Source organism: Bos indicus, chromosome X (assembly GCF_029378745.1).
Source record: "Bos indicus isolate NIAB-ARS_2022 breed Sahiwal x Tharparkar chromosome X, NIAB-ARS_B.indTharparkar_mat_pri_1.0, whole genome shotgun sequence".
Taxonomy (NCBI): Eukaryota; Metazoa; Chordata; class Mammalia; order Artiodactyla; family Bovidae; genus Bos; species Bos indicus.
In genome coordinates this window covers 90,919,988-90,941,579 of record NC_091789.1, presented here as the reverse complement: position 1 = coordinate 90,941,579, position 21,592 = coordinate 90,919,988, and the positions used below count along the sequence as shown (strand labels likewise).

The following is a 21,592-nucleotide window of genomic DNA, read 5'->3' as shown; positions in this document are numbered from 1 at the left end:
CAGGGTGACAATATACAGCCTTGACGTACTCCTTTTCCTATTTGGAACCAGTCTGTTGTTCCATGTCCAGTTCTAACAGTTGCTTCCTGATCTGCATATAGGTTTCTCAAGAGGCAGATCAGGTGGTCTGGTATTCCCATCTCTTTCAGAATTTTCCACAGTTTATTGCGATCCACATAGTCAAAGGCTTTGGCATAGTCAATAAAGCAGAAATAGATGTTTTTCTGGAACTCTCTTGCTTTTTCAATGATCCAGCGGATGTTGGCAATTTGATCTCTGGTTCCTCTGCCTTTTCTAAAACCAGCTTGAATATCTGGAAATTCACGGTTCACGTACTGTTGAAGCCTGGCTTGGAGAATTTTGACCATCACTTTGCTAGCGTGTGAGATGAGTGCAATTGTGTGGTAGTTAACACATTCTTTGGCATAGTCTTTCTTTGGGATTGGAATGAAAACTGACCTTTTCCAGTCCTGTGGCCACTGCTGAGTTTTCCAAATTTGCTGGCATATTGAGTGCAGCACTTTCACAGCATTATCTTTTAGGATTTCAAATAGCTCAACTGGAATTACATCACCTCCACTAGCTTTGTTCGTAGTGATGCTTCCAAAGGCCCTCTTGACTTCACATTCCAGGATGTCTGGCTCTAGGTTGGTGATCACACCATCATGATTATCTGGGTCATGAAGATCTTTTTTGTAGTTCTTCTGTATATTCTTGCCACCTCTTCTTAATATTGTCTGCTTCTGTTAGGTCCATACCATTTCTTTCCTTTATCAAGCCTATCTTTGCATCAAATGTTCCCTTGGTATCTCTAATTTTCTTGAAGAGATCTCTAGTCTTTCCCATTCTATTCTTTTCCTCTACTTGTTTGCATTGTTCATTTAAGATAAGAAGGCCTTTTTATCTGTCTTTGCTGTTCTTTGGAACTCTGCATTCAAATGGGTATATCTTTCCTTTTCTCCTTTGCCTTTGCTTCTCCTTTATTCACAGCTGTCTGCCTCCTCAGACAACCATTTTGCCTTTTTATGTTTCTTTTCCTTGGGAATGGTCTTGATCCCTGCCTCCTGTACAATGTCTTGAACCTCTGTCCATGGTTCTTCAGGCACTCTGTCTATCAGATCTAATACCTTGAATCTGTTTGTCACTTACACTGTATTTGATTTGATTTAGGTCATACCTGAATGGTCTGGTGGTTTTCCCTACTTTCTTCGATTTAAGTCTGAATTTGGCAATGAGGAGTTCATGGTCTCTGCCACAGTCAACTCCTGGTCTTGTTTTTGCTGACTGTATGAACTTCTCCATTTTTGGCTGCAAAAAATATAATCAATCTGATTTTGGTATTGACCATCTAGTGATGTCCATACATAGAGTCTTCTCTTGTGTTGGAAGAGGTGTTTGCTATGACCAGTGAGTTCTCTTGGCAAAACTCTATTAGCCTTTGCCCTGCTTCATTCTGTATTCCAAGGCCAAATTTGCCTGTTACTCCAGTTATTTCTTGAGTTCCTACTTTTGCATTCCAGTCCCCTATAATGAAAAGGACATCTTTTTTGAGTGTTAGTTCTAGAAGGTCTTTTAGGTCTTCATAGAACCTTTCAACTTCAGCTTCTTCAGCATTACTCATCAGGGCATAGACTTGGATTACTGTGATATTGAATGGTTTGCCTTGGAAATGAACAGAGATCATTCTGTTGTTTTTGAGATTGCATTCAAGTACTGCATTTCAGACTCTTTTGTTGACTATGATGGCTACTCCATTTCTTCTAAAGGGATTCTTGTCCACAGTCGTAGATATAATGGTCATCTGAGTTAAATTCACCCATTCCAGTCCATTTTAGTTCGCTGATTCCTAGAATGTTGATGTTCACTCTTGCCATCTCCTGTTTGACCACTTCCAATTTGCCTTGATTCATGGACCTAACATTCCAGGTGCCTATGCAATATTTCTCTTTACAGCATCAGTCTTTACTTCCATCACCAGTCACATTCGCAACTGGGTGTTATTTTTGCTTTGGCTCTGTCTCTTCATTCTTTCTGGAGTTATTTCTCCACTGATCTCCAGTAGCATATTGGGCCCCTGCCGACCTGGGAAATTCATCTTTCATTGTCTTATCTTTTTGCCTTTTCATACAGTTCATGGGGTTCTCAAGGCAGGAATACTGAAGTGCTTTGCCATTCCCTTCTCCAGTGGACCACATTTTGTCAGAACTCTCCACCATGACCTGTCTGTCTTGAGTGGCCCTACATGGCATGGCTCATAGTTTCATTGAGTTAGACAAGGCTGTGGTCCATGTGATCAGGTTGGTTAGTTTCCTGTGATTGTGGTTTTCAGTCTGTCTGCCCTCTGATGGATAAGGATAAGAGGCTTATGGGAAGCTTCCTGATGGGAGAGACAGACTGAGGGGGAAATTGGGTCTTGTTCTGATGGACGGGGCCATGTTCAGTAAATCTTTAATTCAATTTTCTGTTTATGGGTGGGGCTGTGTTCTCTCCCTATTATTTACCTGGGCTAAACTGTGGTGGAGGTAATGAAGATAATGGTGACCTCCTTCACAAGGTCCCATGCATGCACTGCTACACTCAGTGCCCCCAGCCCTGCAGCAGGCCACCGCTGACCCAGGCCTCTGGCAGAGACTCCTGGAGACATAAGGGCAAGTCTGGGTCAGTCTCTTGTGTGGTCACTGCTCCTTTCTCCTGGGTTCTGGTGCACACAAGGTTCTGTTTTTGCCCACCAAGAATCTGTTTCCCAGTCCTGTGTAAGTTCTGGCGGCTCTATGGTGTGGTTAATGGTGACCTCCTCCAAGAGGGCTTATGCCATACCCACGTCTGCTGCACCCAGAGCCCCTGCCCCCACAGCAGTCCACTGCTGACCTGTACCTCCACAGGAGACACTCAAACACAGTTTTGTCTCAGTCTCTGTGGGGTCTCTGGGTCCTGGTGCACACAAGGTTTGTTTGAGCCCTCTAAGTGTTTCTGGCAGGTGTGGGGTTTAATTCTAAAGGTGATTTCACCCCTCCTACCATCGTTCTGGGGCTTCTCCTTTGCTTTTGGATGTGGGATATCTCCTCAGTGATGCTCCAGGGCCATGCAGCAACTACGCAGCTGCTGCTCCAGCGCCTACCATCTTCCTGGGGCTTCTCTGCCCTTAGATGTGGGGTATCTCCTCACTGCTGCCCCCACGCTGTGCAGCCACTGCTCCCACAGATGGTGACTGCAGCCATGAAATTAAAAGATGCTTGCTCCTTGGAAGAAAAGTTATGACCAACCTAGACAGCATATTAAAAAGCAGGGACATTACTTTGCCAACAAAAGTCCGTCTAGTCAAAGCTGTGGTTTTTCTGGTAGTCATGTATGGATGTGAGAGTTGGACTATAAAGCAAGCTGAGCAGTGAAGAATTGATGCTTTTGAACTGTGATGTTGGCTAAGACTCTTGAGAGTCCCTTGGACTGCAAGGAGATCCAACCAGTCCATCCTCAAGGAAATCAGCCCTGAATATTCAATGGAAGGACTGATGCTGAAGCTGAAACTCCAATACTTTGGCCCTCTGATGCGAAGAACTGACTCATTGGAAAAGACCCTGATGCTGGGAAATATTGAAGGTGGGAGGAGAAGGTGACAAGAGAGGATGAGATGGTTGGATGGCATCACTGACTCAATGGACATGAGTTTGAGTAAACTCTGGGAGTTGGCGGTGGACAGGGAGGTCTGGCGTGCTGCAGTCCATGGGGTTGCAAAGAGTCACACATGACTGAGTGACTGAACTGCCCCATGGAGGCAAGATGACCACACTGTATCCAGGCTTCACCCTCTTCCAGGCAGCAAGAGGTAGCACTTACCACAAGGGAAACTAAAGAAGTGAGTTTAGTTCCTCAGTTTCTTATGGCAGAAACTAACAAAACAAAAGGTAGTTGAATGTGAGTGTTGCGAGTGAACCCCACCTGTGTGTACAGATTAGAGTGGTGGTTCTTAACTGGGAATGATTTTGCCCCACCACAGCACATGTTCAGCAATGTATGGAGACATTTTTGGTTTTCAAAGCTTGGCAGGGCAGAGTGTGTGGTGCTACTGGTATCTTGTGGGTAGAGGCCAAGGGTACTGCTAAACTATCTTATGGCACACCATGTGGCCCCCACGACAAAGAGTTATATGGCCTCAACTATCAGTAGAACCAAAGTCCAGAAACTCCAAAACCCTTTTGGGGTTCCATAAGGTCAAAACTGATTTAAGAGTAATAGTAGTATATCTGGAGAAGGCAATGGCACCCCACTCCAGTACTCTTGCCTGGAAAATCCCACGGGCGGAGGAGCCTGGTGGGCTGCAATCCGTGGGGTTGCAAAGAGTTGGACACGACTGAGTGACTTCACTTTCACTTTTCACTTTCATGCATTGGAGAAGGAAATGGCAACCCACTCCAGCGTTCTTGCCTGGAGAATCCCAGGGACAGGGGAGCCTGGTGGGCTGCTGTCTATGGGGTCACACAGAGTCAGACACGACTGAAGTAACTTAGCAGTAGTATATCATTTGTCTTTTTTGCTTACATTCTTTCTTAGAAGTGTACTGTTGAGTGGAGTTTTCCAGGGCTTACATAACTGTGACACTGACTCCCTATTGATGAAATATAGAAACAGATGTGAAAACCATGTTCCATTACATCAGATATTAAAAAGACCTGAGAAAATGTAAAACAGTAGTTGTCTTTACACTATTTTATGGAAAAAATTATTATTTTTCAGTAAAAAATGTTAATATAGAGTGGGTTTACTAGTAATTTAAATTAATAAGTTAAATTTTTTGTTTTACTCAATACAGTAAGTATTGAAAGCTATAACCCACAAAACTAAAACTCTTTGCCAGCCTCAGAATTTTTTAAGGATGTAAAGGAGTCCTGAGATCAAAAGTGTGAGAACTGCTGGTCTGGAAAAAAGTTGATTTTTAAATACCTGTGAAATGTGAAACCCGTGAGAAGTGTAATTATGTATAGTCTGTTATAAATGAGGACTTGGATTATTTTACATATCTTTAGTAAAGCCTTCTCTGTGCCCTGACCCTATGCTAGAATCTGGGAGCACAATGATCAATAAAATAGGGTTCCATTGCAGCAATGTGGATGGACCTAGAAATTATACTAAGTGAAATAAGACAATGGAAGACAAATAGCATATGACATAATTTATATGTCGAATCTAAAATACAACAGAAGTGAACCTATCTGTGAAACAGAAACAGACTCACATAGAGACATAGAAAACAGACTTGTGGTTGCCAAGATGGAGGAGGGTAGGGAAGCGATGGGTTGGAAATTTGGGATTAACAGATGTAAACCATTATATATAGAATAAATAAACAGCAAGGTCCTGCTGTATAGTACAGGGAACTATATTCAATATCCTGTGATAAACCATAATGGAAAAGAATATGAAAAAGAATATATGTGTATAGCTGAATCACTTTGCTGTACAGCAGAAGTTAACACAACATAGTAAATCAACCATACTTCAATAAAATTAAAAATAAAATAGGGTTTCTGCCTTAAATGAGATTTCAACTTATCAGTAGAGCCAAGTTGCATTAATTGTGATGATTTTTAAAGTTCTGTAGTAGAAGTATTTTCAGAGTGTGATGGGATTACAGTGGAAAGCGCAGTGTTGTTAGAATCAAGCATCATATCACTCCTCATTCAGAAACTACAACCAATTTATATGCTTTTGGCCCATCTTTTAGTGACCGTACTGGCGATATTTAATGAATTGCATGCAGACGTGGACCTTTACGCACTTCTGTTTGGAGAAAGTGTCCTAAATGATGCTGTTGCCATTGTACTGTCCTCGTAAGTAACAATGTTTCTGCCTGGGAAAAGAGACTCTGGCTTCCTGAATGCTCTGGGCTAAAATCAGAGGCCCACCTTAAAAGTGTTAAATTTTGAATTGGGTGCTTTTCTAAATGAGGTTTATAGACTTAGTTGATAAAGTTATGTTGCTTTGTCCAGTGGGCAGTGATCAGAATGCTGATACCTTCATAATATGGCTCCTGCAGGTTAAATTAAATGAATACAGCATGGGGAGTGCTCTGCAGAGTGTAGATATCTATGTTTGTCAATACTTGTAAGCACCATGGTATAAAACCAGCCCAGTACTTTCTAATTCTCTCTCTCTTTAAACTCCAGGTCTATTGTTGCCTATCAGCCAGCGGGGCTGAACACTCACGCCTTTGATGCTGCTGCCTTTTTTAAATCAGTTGGCATTTTTCTAGGTATATTTAGTGGCTCTTTTACCATGGGAGCTGTGACTGGTGTCGTGACTGCTCTAATATCCTTTCTGTGGTTTCTGCACCTGCCTGAGTATGATTATGTGACCTTGCACTTGTGAAAAGAGAGTTCTCATTTCCTCCTTTCAGAAATGAATCTTAAATTGGTTGTTCCACTGGGGGCTGGGGACCCCTGAAATGTCACCCTTTGGTGAAACTTGACAGCTGATGGCCTAGTTAAGAGTCAGAGAAAATGTTTGAGAGTGTAGCTCTGGGCTTAGCTCTGTCCTCACCTTTGTGTTTCTCTTCTTCCTACAAACCAGTTGGAGACAGGAGCTTGGAGGAAGCGTCATTTGGGAGGTGTGGGAGGCAGCACAGAAACAGTGGAAGAGCCAGGAGGCTGGAAATTGGAGACCACCTGTCAGGAGGATGGAAGGAAGCAGGCTGTGAAGTATTTTAGCCCCAGACTGGCTGCTGTCATCCGCTGTTCCAGGCCATATGGGGCTAACATGGCCTTCACTAGCCAGGGGCTGTCTGTGGGAATTTTAGCAAGGTGACCTTCCTTAAGCCGAGGACTGCATGATATTGAGTTAAAAACCAACAAGCCAGTCAACCAACCAGCATAAAAGCAAAGTGTAGGAGTGAGCAGGCAAGCCTTCCACAGGTGCACTGAGTTCTTCATCAAATCTTCTTCCAACAGCATATAGATCACCAGGGACCAATACAGATGTAATGGGAGCCACAAATGTGAGCCTCATCTTTTCAGCCTACAGTAAATACACAGATTATTAATGGAATTTATACAAGTTAGTAATGAGATTTTATCCCTTCAGGATTTGTACCAAGTCTTTGAAATATGGTGTGTATTTTGCTCTTACAGGATATCTCATTTCAGACTAGCCATATTTAAGTGTTGGGTAGTTACATGGGGCTAGTGGCTATCATATTGGACTGTACAGATGTAGATTGCTTTCTTCCTCAAGGCTCTCTGATGCTCTGAACACTTATATTGCTCAGTGAAACCACTCATGACATGCTTCTAAGCTGTGCTGCCCCCCCCCACCACTCCATGGAATGGCAGTGTGAGGAAGGGAATTGCCAATCCCCAAAAGTGACAGCACTTTGTAGTTGCCCCTGGAGTTGTGCATTTCTCCCTCCCTCTCTCCCTCATGCATGCATTAGGCACCTGTGATGGACTCAGGCCTTAGTAGTCCACAGAGGTCAGAGTCTCCCTGCCTCATCTTCCGAGGTCTGCCTGAGGGACTCCCAGCACTGCCAGAACCCACCTGCCAGTCACACCTCAGGCCTCAACTGTGCATCTCAGAAATATGGGCATTACCAGGAGCACAGAGAGCCCATTTCTAGTTCCCTTGGAAAGCTTGATTAAAAAAAAAACAGCTTTATTGAGAGGAAATCCACATGCTGTATAGTTCACCCATTTGAAGTGTACAATTCATTGGTTTTTGGTATATTACATTATTATTATTTTTTAATTGTGGTAAAATATGCCTAACATAAAGTTTGCCACTTTAACCATTTTAAATATATAATTCAGTGGCATTAGGTGCATCCACTGGTGTTGTGTGACCATTGCCACCATTTCCAGAACATTTCTCATCATCTGCGACAGAAACTGTGTGCCTGTTGAATACTGTCCTCCCTATCCCCTGACTCCCAGTGCTCAGAAACCTCCATTCTACTGGAGAAGCTTCATTTTCTTTATATTCAAAACCATGCAGCAGCTTTGGGGCCCCAAAGGAAGAGTTGAAGGGAAAGAGTAGCCTTTTGGGGAGGGGTCCTGGGCTAACAGAGAATGATTCTCAGTGACTGTGATGTTTGTTACTGGAGACAGTTCCTTGACAGGAGCTGACGTGACCAAGTTCACCAAGCTGCACTGCTTTCCCCTGCTGGAGACTGCACTCTTCTTTTTGATGTCGTGGAGCACGTTCCTCTTGGCAGAAGCTTGTGGGTTCACAGGTGGGTTTCCTTTGCCCTTGGGTCGCCCTTACCCTCATTGTGGCTGGAGCTATGGGAGCTTGAGGGGAGGGCAAAATTCTTAATAGCTGTGGCCTGGAGTTGATAAACCACTCACAGAATGTCCCTATGCAGGATTGCCGAGTGAGCCCTGTGTGCTGCCTTAGAAATAGTTTAGTTTCCCCCAAAGCTATGTATTTTAAAAAATATATAAAATTTTGAAGCTTTATTGTTTCAAACTCAGTTAGATCTTTGAGTACTCATTCTGACCATAAGTGGATGCCTAGCTGCAAAAGTTCGGAGAAGGCACTGGCACCCCACTCCAGTACTCTTGCCTGGGAAATCCCATGGATGGAGGAGCCTGGTGGGCTGCAGTCCACGGGGTCGCTAAGAATCGGACACTACTGAGCAACTTCACTTTCACTTTTCACTTTCCTGCATTGGAGAAGGAAATGGCAACCCACTCCAGTGTTCTTGCCTGGAGAATCCCAGGGATGGGGAAGCCTGGTGGGCTGCCGTCTATGGCGTCGCACAGAGTTGGACACGACTGAAGTGACTTAGCAGCAGCAGCAGCAGCTGCAAAAGTTACTGAATATATTAATACCTTGTTTGTAAAGTGAAAATGAAAGTTGCTCAGTCGTGTCCAACTCTTTGCAAACCCATGGAGTATTCAGTCCATGGAATTCTCCAGGCCAGCATACTGGAGTGGGTAGCCTTTCCCTGCTTCAGGGCATCTTACCAATCCAGGGATCAAACACATGTCTACCCACATTTCAGGCAGATTCTTTACCAGCTGAGCCACAAGGGAAGCCCACCTTGTTTGTATCCTCCCCTGAATTGCTACGTTACTTTACAGACAGTAGTGATAACAAGTAAAATATATATCCTTTTAAAGATCATTTTGCATCTACTCAGATGAGTGTGAGCACAAGTTTTCCTTGTTTTGTGTCTGATCTGTTTAATCACCGCTTTTCAAGACTGTGTTTTTATGGTGCTAGATTCATAGATTATTAGTGTGGGTGATTGTGTGGTGTTACTTCTTCGCATTCTCTCATTAAAAAAAAGTTAATCATTGGATTTGTTCTGTTAGAAAACTCAAGTACAGTTGCTCTCTGTGACCCAGGTAATTAGGAAGTGCTTTTCATCATCTTTTCTAAATACTGTAATGTATCTTTATGTAACCTACTTCCTTTAAAACTTGACAACCATCTGTAAATATATAGGCAAAGTCCTGTATATTTACAGGTGTGTTAATTGTCTTGAACAACAAAATAATCACTATTAACCAGAAGTCTTGATTTTTTAGGGCTGGGATAAATGGACTAGTACTCTGGATCCTTTTTGTCTGAATCCCTGGACCATGCAAAAATACAAATCATTGGTTTGAAATTAAATTCATTCATTCAGCAAACAGAGAGGAATATGACAGAAGTGTGTGACCAGTACACATTTCACAGTCTCTATGAGGGAGTGAATGCTAAATGCCACATCCAGATGGTCAATTCAGTAGGAGTTTAGAAGAGGGGAGAGAAAACCCTTAAAACTGGAACAAGGGGGAAAACTGAGGGCCTTGGCTTTGAAGGAGAGCAGAGTTGGGAGAAGGCAAAGGTTGATATGAGAAGTGGGGGTGGGGGCACTTTCAGTAATAGGCAACTTTCCAAAACTTTCAGGAAGTGGGATAAACTGGGCTTTCCTACCTTAACTTTTTGTTTAGGGAGAGATTGTTTCCAGCTTCTTTCCTTGCCCCCTATGGATTTTTCTTGAATTCTCTTGCCAGGTGTGGTAGCCGTCCTTTTCTGTGGAATCACACAAGCTCATTACACCTACAACAATCTGTCAGTGGAATCCAGAAGCCGAACGAAGCAGGTGAGGGAGAGCCGTGCGTCTTCACCAGTGATCTGGAATATGAGGGAGCGGACCCACGGGGTTTATGGTTTGCTTTTCCCTTTCCGTGCAGCTCTTTGAGGTATTACACTTCCTGGCAGAGAACTTCATCTTCTCCTACATGGGCCTGGCACTGTTTACATTCCAGAAGCACGTTTTCAGCCCTGTTTTCATCATTGGAGCTTTTGTATCCTTTTCTGATTCCACCATTTTCTACACAGAGAGATGACCACTTCCAGGGAAGCCATAACAACGATAATCTCTGGTTTGGCGGGGAGGTGACTGAACCAGCACTGGTTCATGGTGTTTTTATGATGAGAAGGCATAAGTGGTAAATGTATAAAGCTAAAAGTATTTGATTTCAAGGACTGATGTTGATTCTAGTTGCCCTTTCTGAGTTTTCTGTGTTGATGTTGTTGTTTAGTGACTAAGTCGTGTCCTACTCTTTGTGACCCCATGGATTGCAGCATGCCAGGCTTCTTTGTCCTTCACCATCTCCTGGAGTTTGCTTAAACTCATGTCCATTGAGTTGGTGGTGCCATCCAACCATCTCATCCTCTGTCGCCCTCTTCTCCTGTTGCCCTCAATCTTTCCCAGCATCAGGGTTTTTTGTTTTTGTTTTTGTTTTTTTCCCAGTGAGCTGGCTCTTCACATCAAGTGGCCAAAGTATTGGAGCTTCAGCTTCAGCATCAGTCCTTCCAATGAATATTCGGGATGTTGTTTCTAGATACCCTTTCTTCATTTTCTGTGTCAGATGGCCTTTCTGTTACGCAGATGGTTGGCAGGTGGTAGTTTGTTTTGTAAAGCATCCTTCCTAACAGATCTAAAAATCGGCAACCCGTATCTGTCCCCCAAATTGTTTTTTTCTCATTGGCACATGAATTCCAATCCAAGAGGTCAAGCTTCTGTGACCCTTGCTCTCAACTGCACGTGGGTACAGGCAGCCTGCACATGGTGTGTGTGCTTTCACCCACGCCTCCCCATGGTGGAAAAGACCCCCCGCCCTTTTTTTTTTTCTTTTTTCAAAAAAGGAAATGGAGAGGAACAGAAGATAAAATGGAGAAATGCTCGGTTCCTTGATTTAGTCCCATTGTGACAGCAGTATTTTGGAAGAGAGACAGTTTGGGGGTTGGCTCCTCTGAAGTGAGGAGATACATGAATGCCCAGCAGTGCATTGATAGATGAGGGCTTTGCTCTCTTGGCCTCAGACCCTATTGTTTTCATTAAAGTGAACTCTTCTGGGCTTTGAAACTATAGCAATTCAGCTCCAAACCCAGAGCAGGAGGCCACTATTGCTGCCTATTCCCTTTTGCCTTTTCTGAGGCCTCATGGATATCCTTAGATCTTGGGATGCTGGTCCCCCAAAGAGGAGTGTTTTTTCTCTTCTGAGCTTTTCACTTATTGTGGAGGAATAACTGATACTTACCAAGTGGCTAGAGAGAGAGACAGTGGCCTCATGCCATGCCAGACTCCTGCCTGTTAAGAGTATTATCTACTTCAACTGGGCTCATTTCCTAGGTTTACACACTCACCAGACAAAGAGCTAAAGATCTGGCAGATCAGTGTTTTTATTCTTAAGAAAGACCTTGCATGTCGCTGTGATTTGTATTCTTAGCATGGCATCCTGTGAGACATAGTGAAAATGCTGCCCTTGTTTATGGTGGGGGGCCTTTTTCAGGGGGGAGCCAGGGCCTCTGTGAATCCTGAAGGCCACTTCCACTTGAGGACTCCTCTTCTCTCCTGTTAAAAACAAAACAAACACAACAGTAGCAAAAAGGAAAAAAAGGAGAGAGAGAGAGAAAAGAAGCAGAGGAGAAGTTTGAATTATATCCTAGGGAAGGCAGAAGAGAGTCCCACCCTCGCTTCTGTCTGAAACAGCTGCAGCTCCGGCAGCTGGTGGTTGCTCTGCTGAAACGGAAGCTCCCTGTTCCTCTGGCTTGCACAGTAGTTCCCTGCTGTGAGCAGGGCAGTGTGCCTCTCTCTGTTGGGCTCTGTTCTAAACTCAGCAAGTGACGAATGACCAGTTTCCTTGAATTCTTTGGTTTGCACAGTGAGTTCCTCTTCCACACTCTGCCTTTCCTCCATCTCTTACCTCCCCAAAGACATGTTAGCCACTTTGGCAGAGAACTCTCCCCAGGCTGATCCTTGTGAGGAATATGAATGTTTCTTCATTGTATAAATACTGTAAGCTTCCCCACCTCTTACTTGTAGGCTCTTCCTGGGCATACACACCCTGAATGTTTACCAAAGCTTACAACCTTACCCAGCAAACCGTCTGTTTATAGTTTGACTCAGGTTAGTAATTTTTTTCTTCTTATGATTTTTTTGTTCCTCCCAGTAGAGTCCAAACACACTCTTTACTTCTCTTAACTCTGCACCCCAGCCATGGTACCTTAGCTTCTCTCTGAACTCATTTTTTTTAGATAGATCAGAGACTTGGTCAGTATCAGTTTAATCAGATCAAAAAGTTACAACAGTGTGTTTAACAGGCCAGAAATTATCTCTGTGAGCTGGAGGTTGGGAAAATTGGCCAGTCGAATCCCACTTGCTGCTGACTTGTTTAGAGGCAAATGAGACAGCCTGCCTTCTCTGTGCAACTCTCCTGATCATAACAAGGTGTCATGGTGTTCCTGAAATTCTCTGCCCAATCAGAGGTTGTGTGAAAATGCCATTTGGGGAACATGTTGAGCCCTTAACCTCCACCTGGTGGTCAGGTTGCCATCTTCTTGGGCAGAGCCGCCCACATCTACCCACTTTCCTTCTTCCTCAACTTGGGCAGAAGGCACAAGATTGGCTGGAATTTTCAACACATGATGATGTTTTCAGGTAAAAAAAAAAGTCAATAAAGTGAGTTTTATTAAGCAGGCAGTGTAAGTATGATTAAAATGCAATCAATAAGGTTCATAAAAAGACAGAAATTCAAGTTTCTGGTTCTTTGGGATCCCCTGAAGTGCTGAGTAGACAGACAGACAGACATGTTAAATAGAGCTGATACTGATTTTGTAAACCATACTACCACATGTGAACGTTTTCCTGTAAAATATTTGCATGTTTATCTCTACCACCCAAGGAGATATGTACCTGGAGATATATATGTATTTAGAGTACTTGATTGTTTTTTAGTAGGTGTTCATAACCCTTAATCTTCCAGAAGGGCTTCAGACCTATAATTAGAAGGAAAATAAGTCTTTAATGATGAAGAGTACAGGCCAAATTATTTGACACCTCCGAGCTTCAGTGTCCTCTCATAATGAATTGAAATAATCAATTGAGATCCCTCCTAGCTCTAACTTTCTAAGAAATAAAATACACCCACATTAGCAAGATGAATCCCAAACTGGAAGATAAGAGCCATGATAGTTCTCCTTGACTTACACTGTCTCCCAGATGCCCCCTGTTCACTATAAAGCCGAGAAAAGTGGAGAAGCCACTGAAGGGATAAAGGACAATAAATATGTGAAGGAAAAGAAAGGAGAGAACAATTGGCATGAACAGATGGTTCAGTGAGAGTGGAAAACATCCGATTTTATAGACAAGACTCAAGTAAGAGCATCCCTGCAGAGCAGAGGGAGAAGATAGTGGGGTAAAAGGCCACTGTGACCCTTCGAGGTACCTCTGTCTGGGAAGGGGGAGGGGATGTACAAGAGGGACAGCAAGTGGCAGCCCTTTACTGCCACACAGTAGTTCTTGGAGACCTCAGAGAATCATACTAAAATCATATCATTAGGCACTGCTCAGCAAAGCAATGGTGTTGTCTACTACTCCCTTGCATCTCCATTTAAGTACACAGCCAGCCCTAAAGATTTCCTTTCACTCTGACACACATTTGTTGGGCATTCCCTTCATAAAAGCCACGCTTCTAGGTTGTGGAGGATATAGAAACCAGCCTCCTTCAGGGAGCTCACAGTCCACTGAGGGGAGACACAATATAAAAGCTAACTTTCTCCCAAGAGAGGGTGGTGAATTGCACAAAAGAGATGTGACATAAATGTGGAGAAAATCAGGGCCCAGGGCCATCTTCGTCCACGGGGTAGCCTTCCAACTGGGCTTGGATTCAGTGGCATTTCAGGAGGCAGAAGGTCAGAAGGGCAGGAAAGCATTGCTGTGTGTGGCCTTGAAGGCCTTCTTCAGTGATCAATGCAAAGAAATAGAGGAAGACAACAGAATGGGAAAGACTAGAGATCTCTTCAAGAAAATTAGAGATACCAAGCGAACATTTCATGCAAAGATGGGCTCAATAAAGGACAGAAATGGTATGGACCTAACAGAAGCAGAAGATATTAAGAAGAGATGGCAAGAATACACAGAAGAACTGTACAAAAAAGATCTTCACAACCCAGATAATCACGATGGTGTGATCACTCACCTAGAGCCAGACATCCTGGAATGTGAAGTCAAGTAGGCCTTAGAAAGCATCACTACGAACAAAGCTAGTGGAGATGATGGAATTCCAGTGGAGCTATTTCAAATCCTGAAAGCTGATGCTGTGAAAGTGCTGCACTCAATATGCCAGCAAATTTGGAAAACTCAGCAGTGGCCACAGGACTGGAAAAGGTCAGTTTTCATTCCAATCCCAAAGAAAGACAATGCCAAAGAATGCTCAAACTACTGCACAATTGCACTCATCTCACACACTAGTAAAGTGATGGTCAAAATTCTCCAAGCCAGGCTTCAGCAATACTTGAACCATGAAATTCCTGATGTTCAAGCTGGTTTTAGAAAAGGCAGAGGAACCAGAGATCAAATTGCCAACATCCACTGGATCATCAAAAAAGCAAGAGAGTTCCAGAAAAACATTTATTTCTGCTTTATTGGCTATGCCAAAGTCTTTGACTGTGTGCATCACAATAAACTGTGGAAAATTCTGAAAGAGATGGGAATACCAGACCACCTGACTTGCCTCTTGAGAAATTTGTATGTAGGTCAGGAAGCAACAGTTCAAACTGGACATGGAACAACAGACTGGTTCCAAATAGGAAAAGGAGTAGGTCAAGGCTGTATATTGTCACCCTGCTTATTTAACTTATATACAGAGTACATCATGAGAAACACTGGACTGGAAGAAGCACAAGCTGGAATCAAGATTGCTGGGAGAAATATCAATAACCTCAGATATGCAGATGACACCACCCTTATGGCAGAAAGTGAAGAGAAACTAAAAAGCCTCTTGATGAAAGTGAAAGTGGAGAGTGAAAAAGTTGGCTTAAAGCTCAACATTCAGAAAACAAAGATCATGGCATCCAGTCCCATCACTTCATGGGAAATAGATGGGGAAACAGTGTCAGACTTTATTTTTTTGGGCTCCAAAATCACTGCAGATGGTGACTGCAGCCATGAAATTAAAAGATGCTTACTTCTTGAAAGCAAAGTTATGACCAACCTGGATAGCATATTCAAAAGCAGAGACATTACTTTGCCAACAAAGGTCCATGTAGTCAAGGCTGTCGTTTTTCTTGTGGTCATGTGTGGATGTGAGAGTTGGACCGTGAAGAAGGCTGAGCACCGAAGAACTGATGCTTTTGAACTGTGGTGTTGGAGAAGACTCTTGAGAGTCCCTTGGACTGCAAGGAGATCCAACCAGTCCATTCTGAAGGAGATCAGCCCTGGGATTTCTTTGGAGGGAATGATGCTAAAGCTGACACTCCAGTACTTTGGCCACCTCATGCGAAGAGTTGACTCATTGGAAAAGACTCTGATGCTGGGAGGGATTGGGGGCAGGAGGAGAAGGGGACGACAGAGGATGAGATGGCTGGATGGCATCACTGACACGATGGACATGAGTCTGGGTGAACTCCGGGAGTTGGTGATGGACAGGGAGGCCTGGCGTGCTGCGATTCATGGGGTCGCAAAGAGTCGGACACGACTGAGCGACTGAACTGAACTGAATGGTCTGGTTTAAACATGAGACACACAGGCTAATGCAGAATGCGGGTGAGGTTGGAAAGGGAAATTTCATGTGAATTGGTGCAAACCTTCAAGTTGCATGTGAATCACCTATTCGGCTGGTTAAAGCTGATTTTTGGGCCCTACCACCAGAGAGTGATTCTGAGGGAATGGAGTGGGCCCCAATAATTTGCAGCTGTAATGTTTTCTCATCTGTTGCTGCTGCTGATGGTGGTTTGAGGACCACACTTTGAGAATCATTGCTGGAGTCTAGACCACAGAGAAGCCCTAGTGCCATGCCAAAGAGTTGCACTTTTATTCAAGAGCATCTGGGAAACATTAGAGGCTTCTCAGGAAGGCAAGACAGAGCAGAGCCTCCATACATATGAGAAAAATGCCAGTGGAAAAGAAGAAGATGAATTGGAGATAACTTGGTCACCTAGATAAAGTGTGTTCATCATCTTCTGTGTTAAAAGACTGAGAGATACACAGTACTGTTTAAAGATATCTGCTATCAAAACTTCAAAATTATTTTCCTCAAGGCTATGAGAGAAATACCTGAGGTTCCACTTCCATATTGCCTACATTATTTACCTAATAAAGAAAAATGAAGCACACTTTATCACTCCCAGACCCTCAGGTTTTCTTCTTTGAGACAGCATCCATTTAAAGGTTGAAATATTAAGTGATGTCATAGCTGGCTGTAGGATGATCTAGATGTGTGTCAGTATTTCAATAAGACAAATTAATAGAGAACATCAACCTTGCTCTGTTTTTTAATATAACTTTTATTGAGTTGCTCCAGTGAATTGCAGTGAGGTTCTCAGATGAATGAAATCATGAAATTGTTGGGAAAAGTGGAAATATATACAAATAAATATAGTGAGTATAACTTTTCATTCTCATACTATACAGGCAGTCTTACCCATGGTGAATAGGCATTTATGCTATGTACTGTGCTTAGTTGCTCAGTCATGTCTGACTCTTTGTGACTCCATGGACTATAGCCCGCCAAGCTCCTCTATCCATGGGGATTCTCCAGGCAAGAATACTGGAGTGTGTTTCCATGCCCTCCTCCAGGGGATCTTCCCAACTGAGGGTTCGAATCCAGGTCTCCCACATTGCAAGTGGGTTCTTTACCATCTGAGCCACCAGGGAAGCCCAAGAATACTGGAATGGGTAGCCTATCCCTTCTCCAGTGGATGTTCCCAGCCCAGGAATTGAACTGGGGTCTCCTGCATTGCAGGTGCATTCTTTACCAGCTGAGCTACTAGGGAAGCTCTTATAATAGGGTACTTATATATTATACTTATTATACTTTTGATTTTTATCAATAAAATTTCATGTAAAATTTTTTTTCTCTTTTATGTACATACCTAATATCATTGATTTTTCCTCTTGGCCCACAAAGCTTAAAATATTTAGTATCTGACCCTTTATAGAAGAAGTCTTCATCTCCTGATACAGATCAGGTTATATTGTTACTTCTCTGCCTGGCTTTGCTAAGTAACTGCTGTTTTGTACATTTCACATATTCATACCTAGCCTGTACCTTAAGTTTATAATGACTATATAGCACTTGGGTAGTACTTGAATCACAGACTTGGAAAGCTTATATTATTATTTATATTTCTTTTTATTTCATGTTACTAGCAGGAGAATTCTTTCAGTAATGAAAGAGTGTTATTATTCTAAGGGGCTTCCCTGGTGGCTCAGTGGTAAAGAACCTGCCTGCCAATGAAGGAGATGGGTTCCTGGAGAAGGAAATGGCAACCCAATCCATATTCTTGCTTGGGAAATCCCATGGACAGAGGAGCCTGGCAGGCTATAGTTCATGGGGTCACAAAGTGTCAGACATGACTGAGCAACAAAACAACAACGAGGCCATATGCACATTTGGTTTGATGGGCAGTTGTATGTTTCTATTTTCTGATGAGTGGACATTGGTGCTTGAGTTTCTTGCTGATTGCCAAATACTAGCATCAGTGTGATTCCACGGGTATGGGATAAGCTTCACAGGTACTCTCAGCAGATCCAGAAAAGTTGTTAATTTAGCCACACACCAAATTAGATCCAAAACTATGGGGTATTCACATATGGGATTCTCACAATGTGCTGTACAAAACAGGGCGGTGTTTTTCTTATTGCCTTTGGGCATTTTGCAAAAGAAAACTTCAAATAGGAGGAAATCGTTTAAATTCCTTTAAGGTTCTTTCTATAGAAAACAACTTGACTTTTGAAGCATAAGCAGATACAATTTATTAGACCTGTGTGGCTAAGCAGTAGGTCTGGGGACACATTGTTATTTATCCTTAGGACAAGAGAGCTTCCTCTTTGGTCCCCACAGGCCTCAGGGGAGCGATGGCATTTGCACTGGCCATCCGAGACACGGCATCCTACGCACGCCAGATGATGTTCACGACCACTCTCCTCATCGTCTTCTTCACTGTCTGGATCATTGGTGGAGGCACGACGCCCATGTTGTCATGGCTTAATATAAGGTTGGTTTGAAACAAGGCCAGTTTTGTGTCTAACTATGTCACTATTCCCACGCAGAGGCTGCTACATACAGCTTAGCACATGAAAGCCTTTAATATTTTTTTTTGTTTTGTTTGGGGAAGGATTAAAATTTTTAAAAAATTAATAAAAATTCAGAGTATTGCATTTTCTACGAAAAAAAAATCATTAAAATGTTTGTGGGTATAAAAGCAGAGTAAGAAACAACCTGGACCTTGGTAATGCTGAGACATTAAGGCAAGAATTCAAAAAGTCTTAAAGCTACAGGACGGGGAATAGACATAGCTGCTGACAGTGTCTGGCATTTCATACTCCTCTGAAATCAAATCTACAGACTTGAAAAATAAGTTCATCAGCTGGAAGTAAGGAGAAGCAATTAGAGTTTTGTTTTAGGAGGAAACTATGCTGCTCTTCTTGCTTGCATGCACAGAAGAGGTGACATTTCCTGCATCACCCTCATTTCTTGCAGCCTCATGGACATCCCCAGCCTGTGGTTTTGTTAGCTGTGTCAGGATGGAGGAGCACTGACCCAAGTTTAAGTTTTTTTTTAAGAGCATTTGAATTCCAAGCTGTGCTTGTGAGCTGGTCCAGCATCTTACAGTAAAGAGGACATTGAAATGGGTTGAGAGACCCATACCCTAACTCTGGCCCTGGTTTAAGACAAGCTCCTCATGCCTTTGGGCCTCCATATGTCTTCACGTTAAACGAAAGTGTGCTGTCAGCTTTTCTCCAGGTCCCTTTAGCTCTGAGTGTGCTTTCTACATCATTGGAGGTGCTCTCACCACCTGCCTCAGTTTCAGATCTGCAGAGGGTAAACATGCTGGGGATGAGAAGACTCTGGTGGCACATAGGTATGAAGAATTCTCTAAAAATCCACAAGATGGCAATGTTTTTTTCTTTTTTTCCTTTCTCTGCTGGCTGCTGGTTTGTGTGGAGCTGACAATTGCGGAGCACATCTAGTTTGGAGAAGAAAGAACCAACAAGGATCTTGCAGTGATCCTTGGGGTCAGGGAGAAAACGGGTTTGAGAGAATAGTCTTTCCCCTCTGGAACTTTTATATTGATGGGAGGCAGGGGTTGCTGGGCATGGCCACCATTGGTTGTCACCAGGAGTTGTTGGTGCTGGCTGCACCATTTCTGAGCTACCATGTCCTAGCCTCAGATCTGGGTGGGTCTGCAGAACCTGGGTGGACTTATCAGTAAGAGTCTTCTAATAGCTAAAACTTGTGCTGCAGCTGTTTTTTGAGATGCCAACACTTACATTAAGATATTCCGCATAGCATTCCTATAAGGGAGCTAATACTATTATGTTCATTTTAGAGCTGAGGAAACTGAGACATAGAGCAGTAACTTGCCCAAGGTCACAAAGCTGTAAGTGAACAAGCTGGGATTTGAACCCTGGCATGCTCTTTACTACTGTACTATACTGCCCAAAAGGCTTGCTGTGTTAGTGACTGTTTTTGTGTTGGAAAATCTGGGATGATTAGAATTTCAGTTTCTTGGTATGAATCTCAAGAGTCACATGAAGGAAAATAGTTCATCTATGGAAATAGAAATCTGAAGAAGAAAACGTACAAATTTTTGGCTTTAAACTTGAGATATAAGATGGTACCATCTCTGTTCTGTGTAGCAAAATAAGAGCAAAAAATGGTTTACCCTGCACACAGTTGAGAATCTGCATTTGGTGACCTCTCTGTGATTACTTCCGGCTCCAGTTTACCTTGTCACCCAGTAGATGCCCTAGATGCTCAGAGCCAGGTTAAATCACGTTTTTCAGGCTATTTCATAAGTTCCTTTTGTGATGACCCCACCTATCATTATATATAGGACCAAATAATTATCCATTGAGAGTAGAGAGTTGACTTTTGACATTTTGCCCATTCTCAAACCCACTTCAAAAAGTGGGCCATTGAAATAGTCCTGCCCAGAGCTGAGAGCATGGGCCTCTTTCCCTGAGGCACACAAGTGTATATGTACACACATAATAATTGGATTGTTGTGAAAATATTACAGTGATATATAAATTAGCACTTAAAAATAACAGCTCCTACATGATAAAAGGTCACAAAATGACTGTGTATATGAAACATCCAATTTTTCCACATCCTTGCCAGCATTTGGTATTGATACTTTTTATTTTACCTGCTCTAATAGGTATGTGGGGATACCTCATTGTTGTCTTAATTTGCATTTCTCATGGCTAATGATGTTGAATATCTATGGTGAAATATCTGTTCAAGTTTTTTGTCTATCTTCTAGTTGTATTGTTTGTTTTTTATTGAGTTTTGCATTTGCTCTAGAAACTAGTCTGTTTTCAGATATGTGTTTTGTGAATATGTTCTCCTACTCTAGCTTGTCTTTTAATCCTTTTAATAGAGTCTGTCTTAGAGCAAAACTTTTAATTTTGATGAGATGCAAGTTATCTTTTTTAAAATGCATCATGCTCTTGGTGTTAATGCCTGAGAACTCTTCATCAAGCACTAGTCCCAAAGATCTTCTTCTATGTTAGCTTCAAAAAGACTTTTTAGTTTTATGCTTTACATTTAAATCTGTGATCCATTTTGACTTAATTTTTAATATTAGACATGAGGTTCAGGTTGAAGTTTTATTTTGTCTGTAGCTATCCAGTTGTTCCGGGCTTCCCTGGTGGCTGAGCTGGTAAAGAATTCGCCTGCAGTGTGAGAGACCTGGGTTCAATCCCTGGGTCAGGAAGGTCCCCTGGAGAAGGGAACGGCTACCCACTCCAGTATTCTGGCCTGGAGAATTCCATGGACTGTATAGTTCATGGGGTTGCAAAGAGTCAGACATGACTGAACTTTTTCTTTCACTTTCATCCAGTTGTTCCAGCATAATTTGTTAGAAAGACTATCCTTACTCCATCGAATTGTTTTTGCTCCTTTGCCAGAAATCAGTTGGTGGTATGCATGAGAGTCTGTTTCTATTTGCTCTGTTGATTTATATGTGTGTACCTCCACCAGAACCATACTGTTTTGATAACTATGATTATATGTTCAACTTGAGCATGAGGTAGAGTGGGTCCTCCCACTTTATCCTTCTTTTTCAAAATTCTCATAGCTATTCTATTTCCTTTCCA

The 21,592-nt window shown here is 42.7% G+C and overlaps 2 protein-coding genes across 4 annotated transcripts in view; one reads left to right on the top strand and one right to left on the bottom strand.

Annotated features, from left to right (window-relative positions):
- SLC9A7 (solute carrier family 9 member A7) overlaps positions 1 to 21,592 on the top strand; it is a 180,332-nt gene that overhangs the window by 117,539 nt on the left and 41,201 nt on the right. For 2 of the 3 annotated variants that reach the window (XM_070783642.1, XM_070783643.1), the window contains exons 6-12: positions 5,720 to 5,825; positions 6,162 to 6,303; positions 8,113 to 8,218; positions 9,993 to 10,081; positions 10,173 to 10,286; positions 12,814 to 12,925; positions 18,330 to 18,483. In XM_070783642.1, the coding sequence (XP_070639743.1) occupies positions 5,720 to 5,825; positions 6,162 to 6,303; positions 8,113 to 8,218; positions 9,993 to 10,081; positions 10,173 to 10,286; positions 12,814 to 12,925; positions 18,330 to 18,483 (823 nt within the window). Of the gene's footprint in view, positions 1 to 5,719; positions 5,826 to 6,161; positions 6,304 to 8,093; positions 8,219 to 9,992; positions 10,082 to 10,172; positions 10,287 to 12,813; positions 12,926 to 18,329; positions 18,484 to 21,592 lie in introns of all 3 variants that reach the window. The other variant, XM_070783644.1, reaches the window with a different exon arrangement.
- CHST7 (carbohydrate sulfotransferase 7) overlaps positions 11,644 to 21,592 on the bottom strand; it is a 78,653-nt gene continuing 68,704 nt past the window's right edge. Inside the window, exon 2 of the mRNA XM_070783646.1 lies at positions 11,644 to 11,839. The gene's annotated coding sequence lies outside the window, so the exon portion shown is untranslated. The remainder of the gene's footprint in view (positions 11,840 to 21,592) is intronic.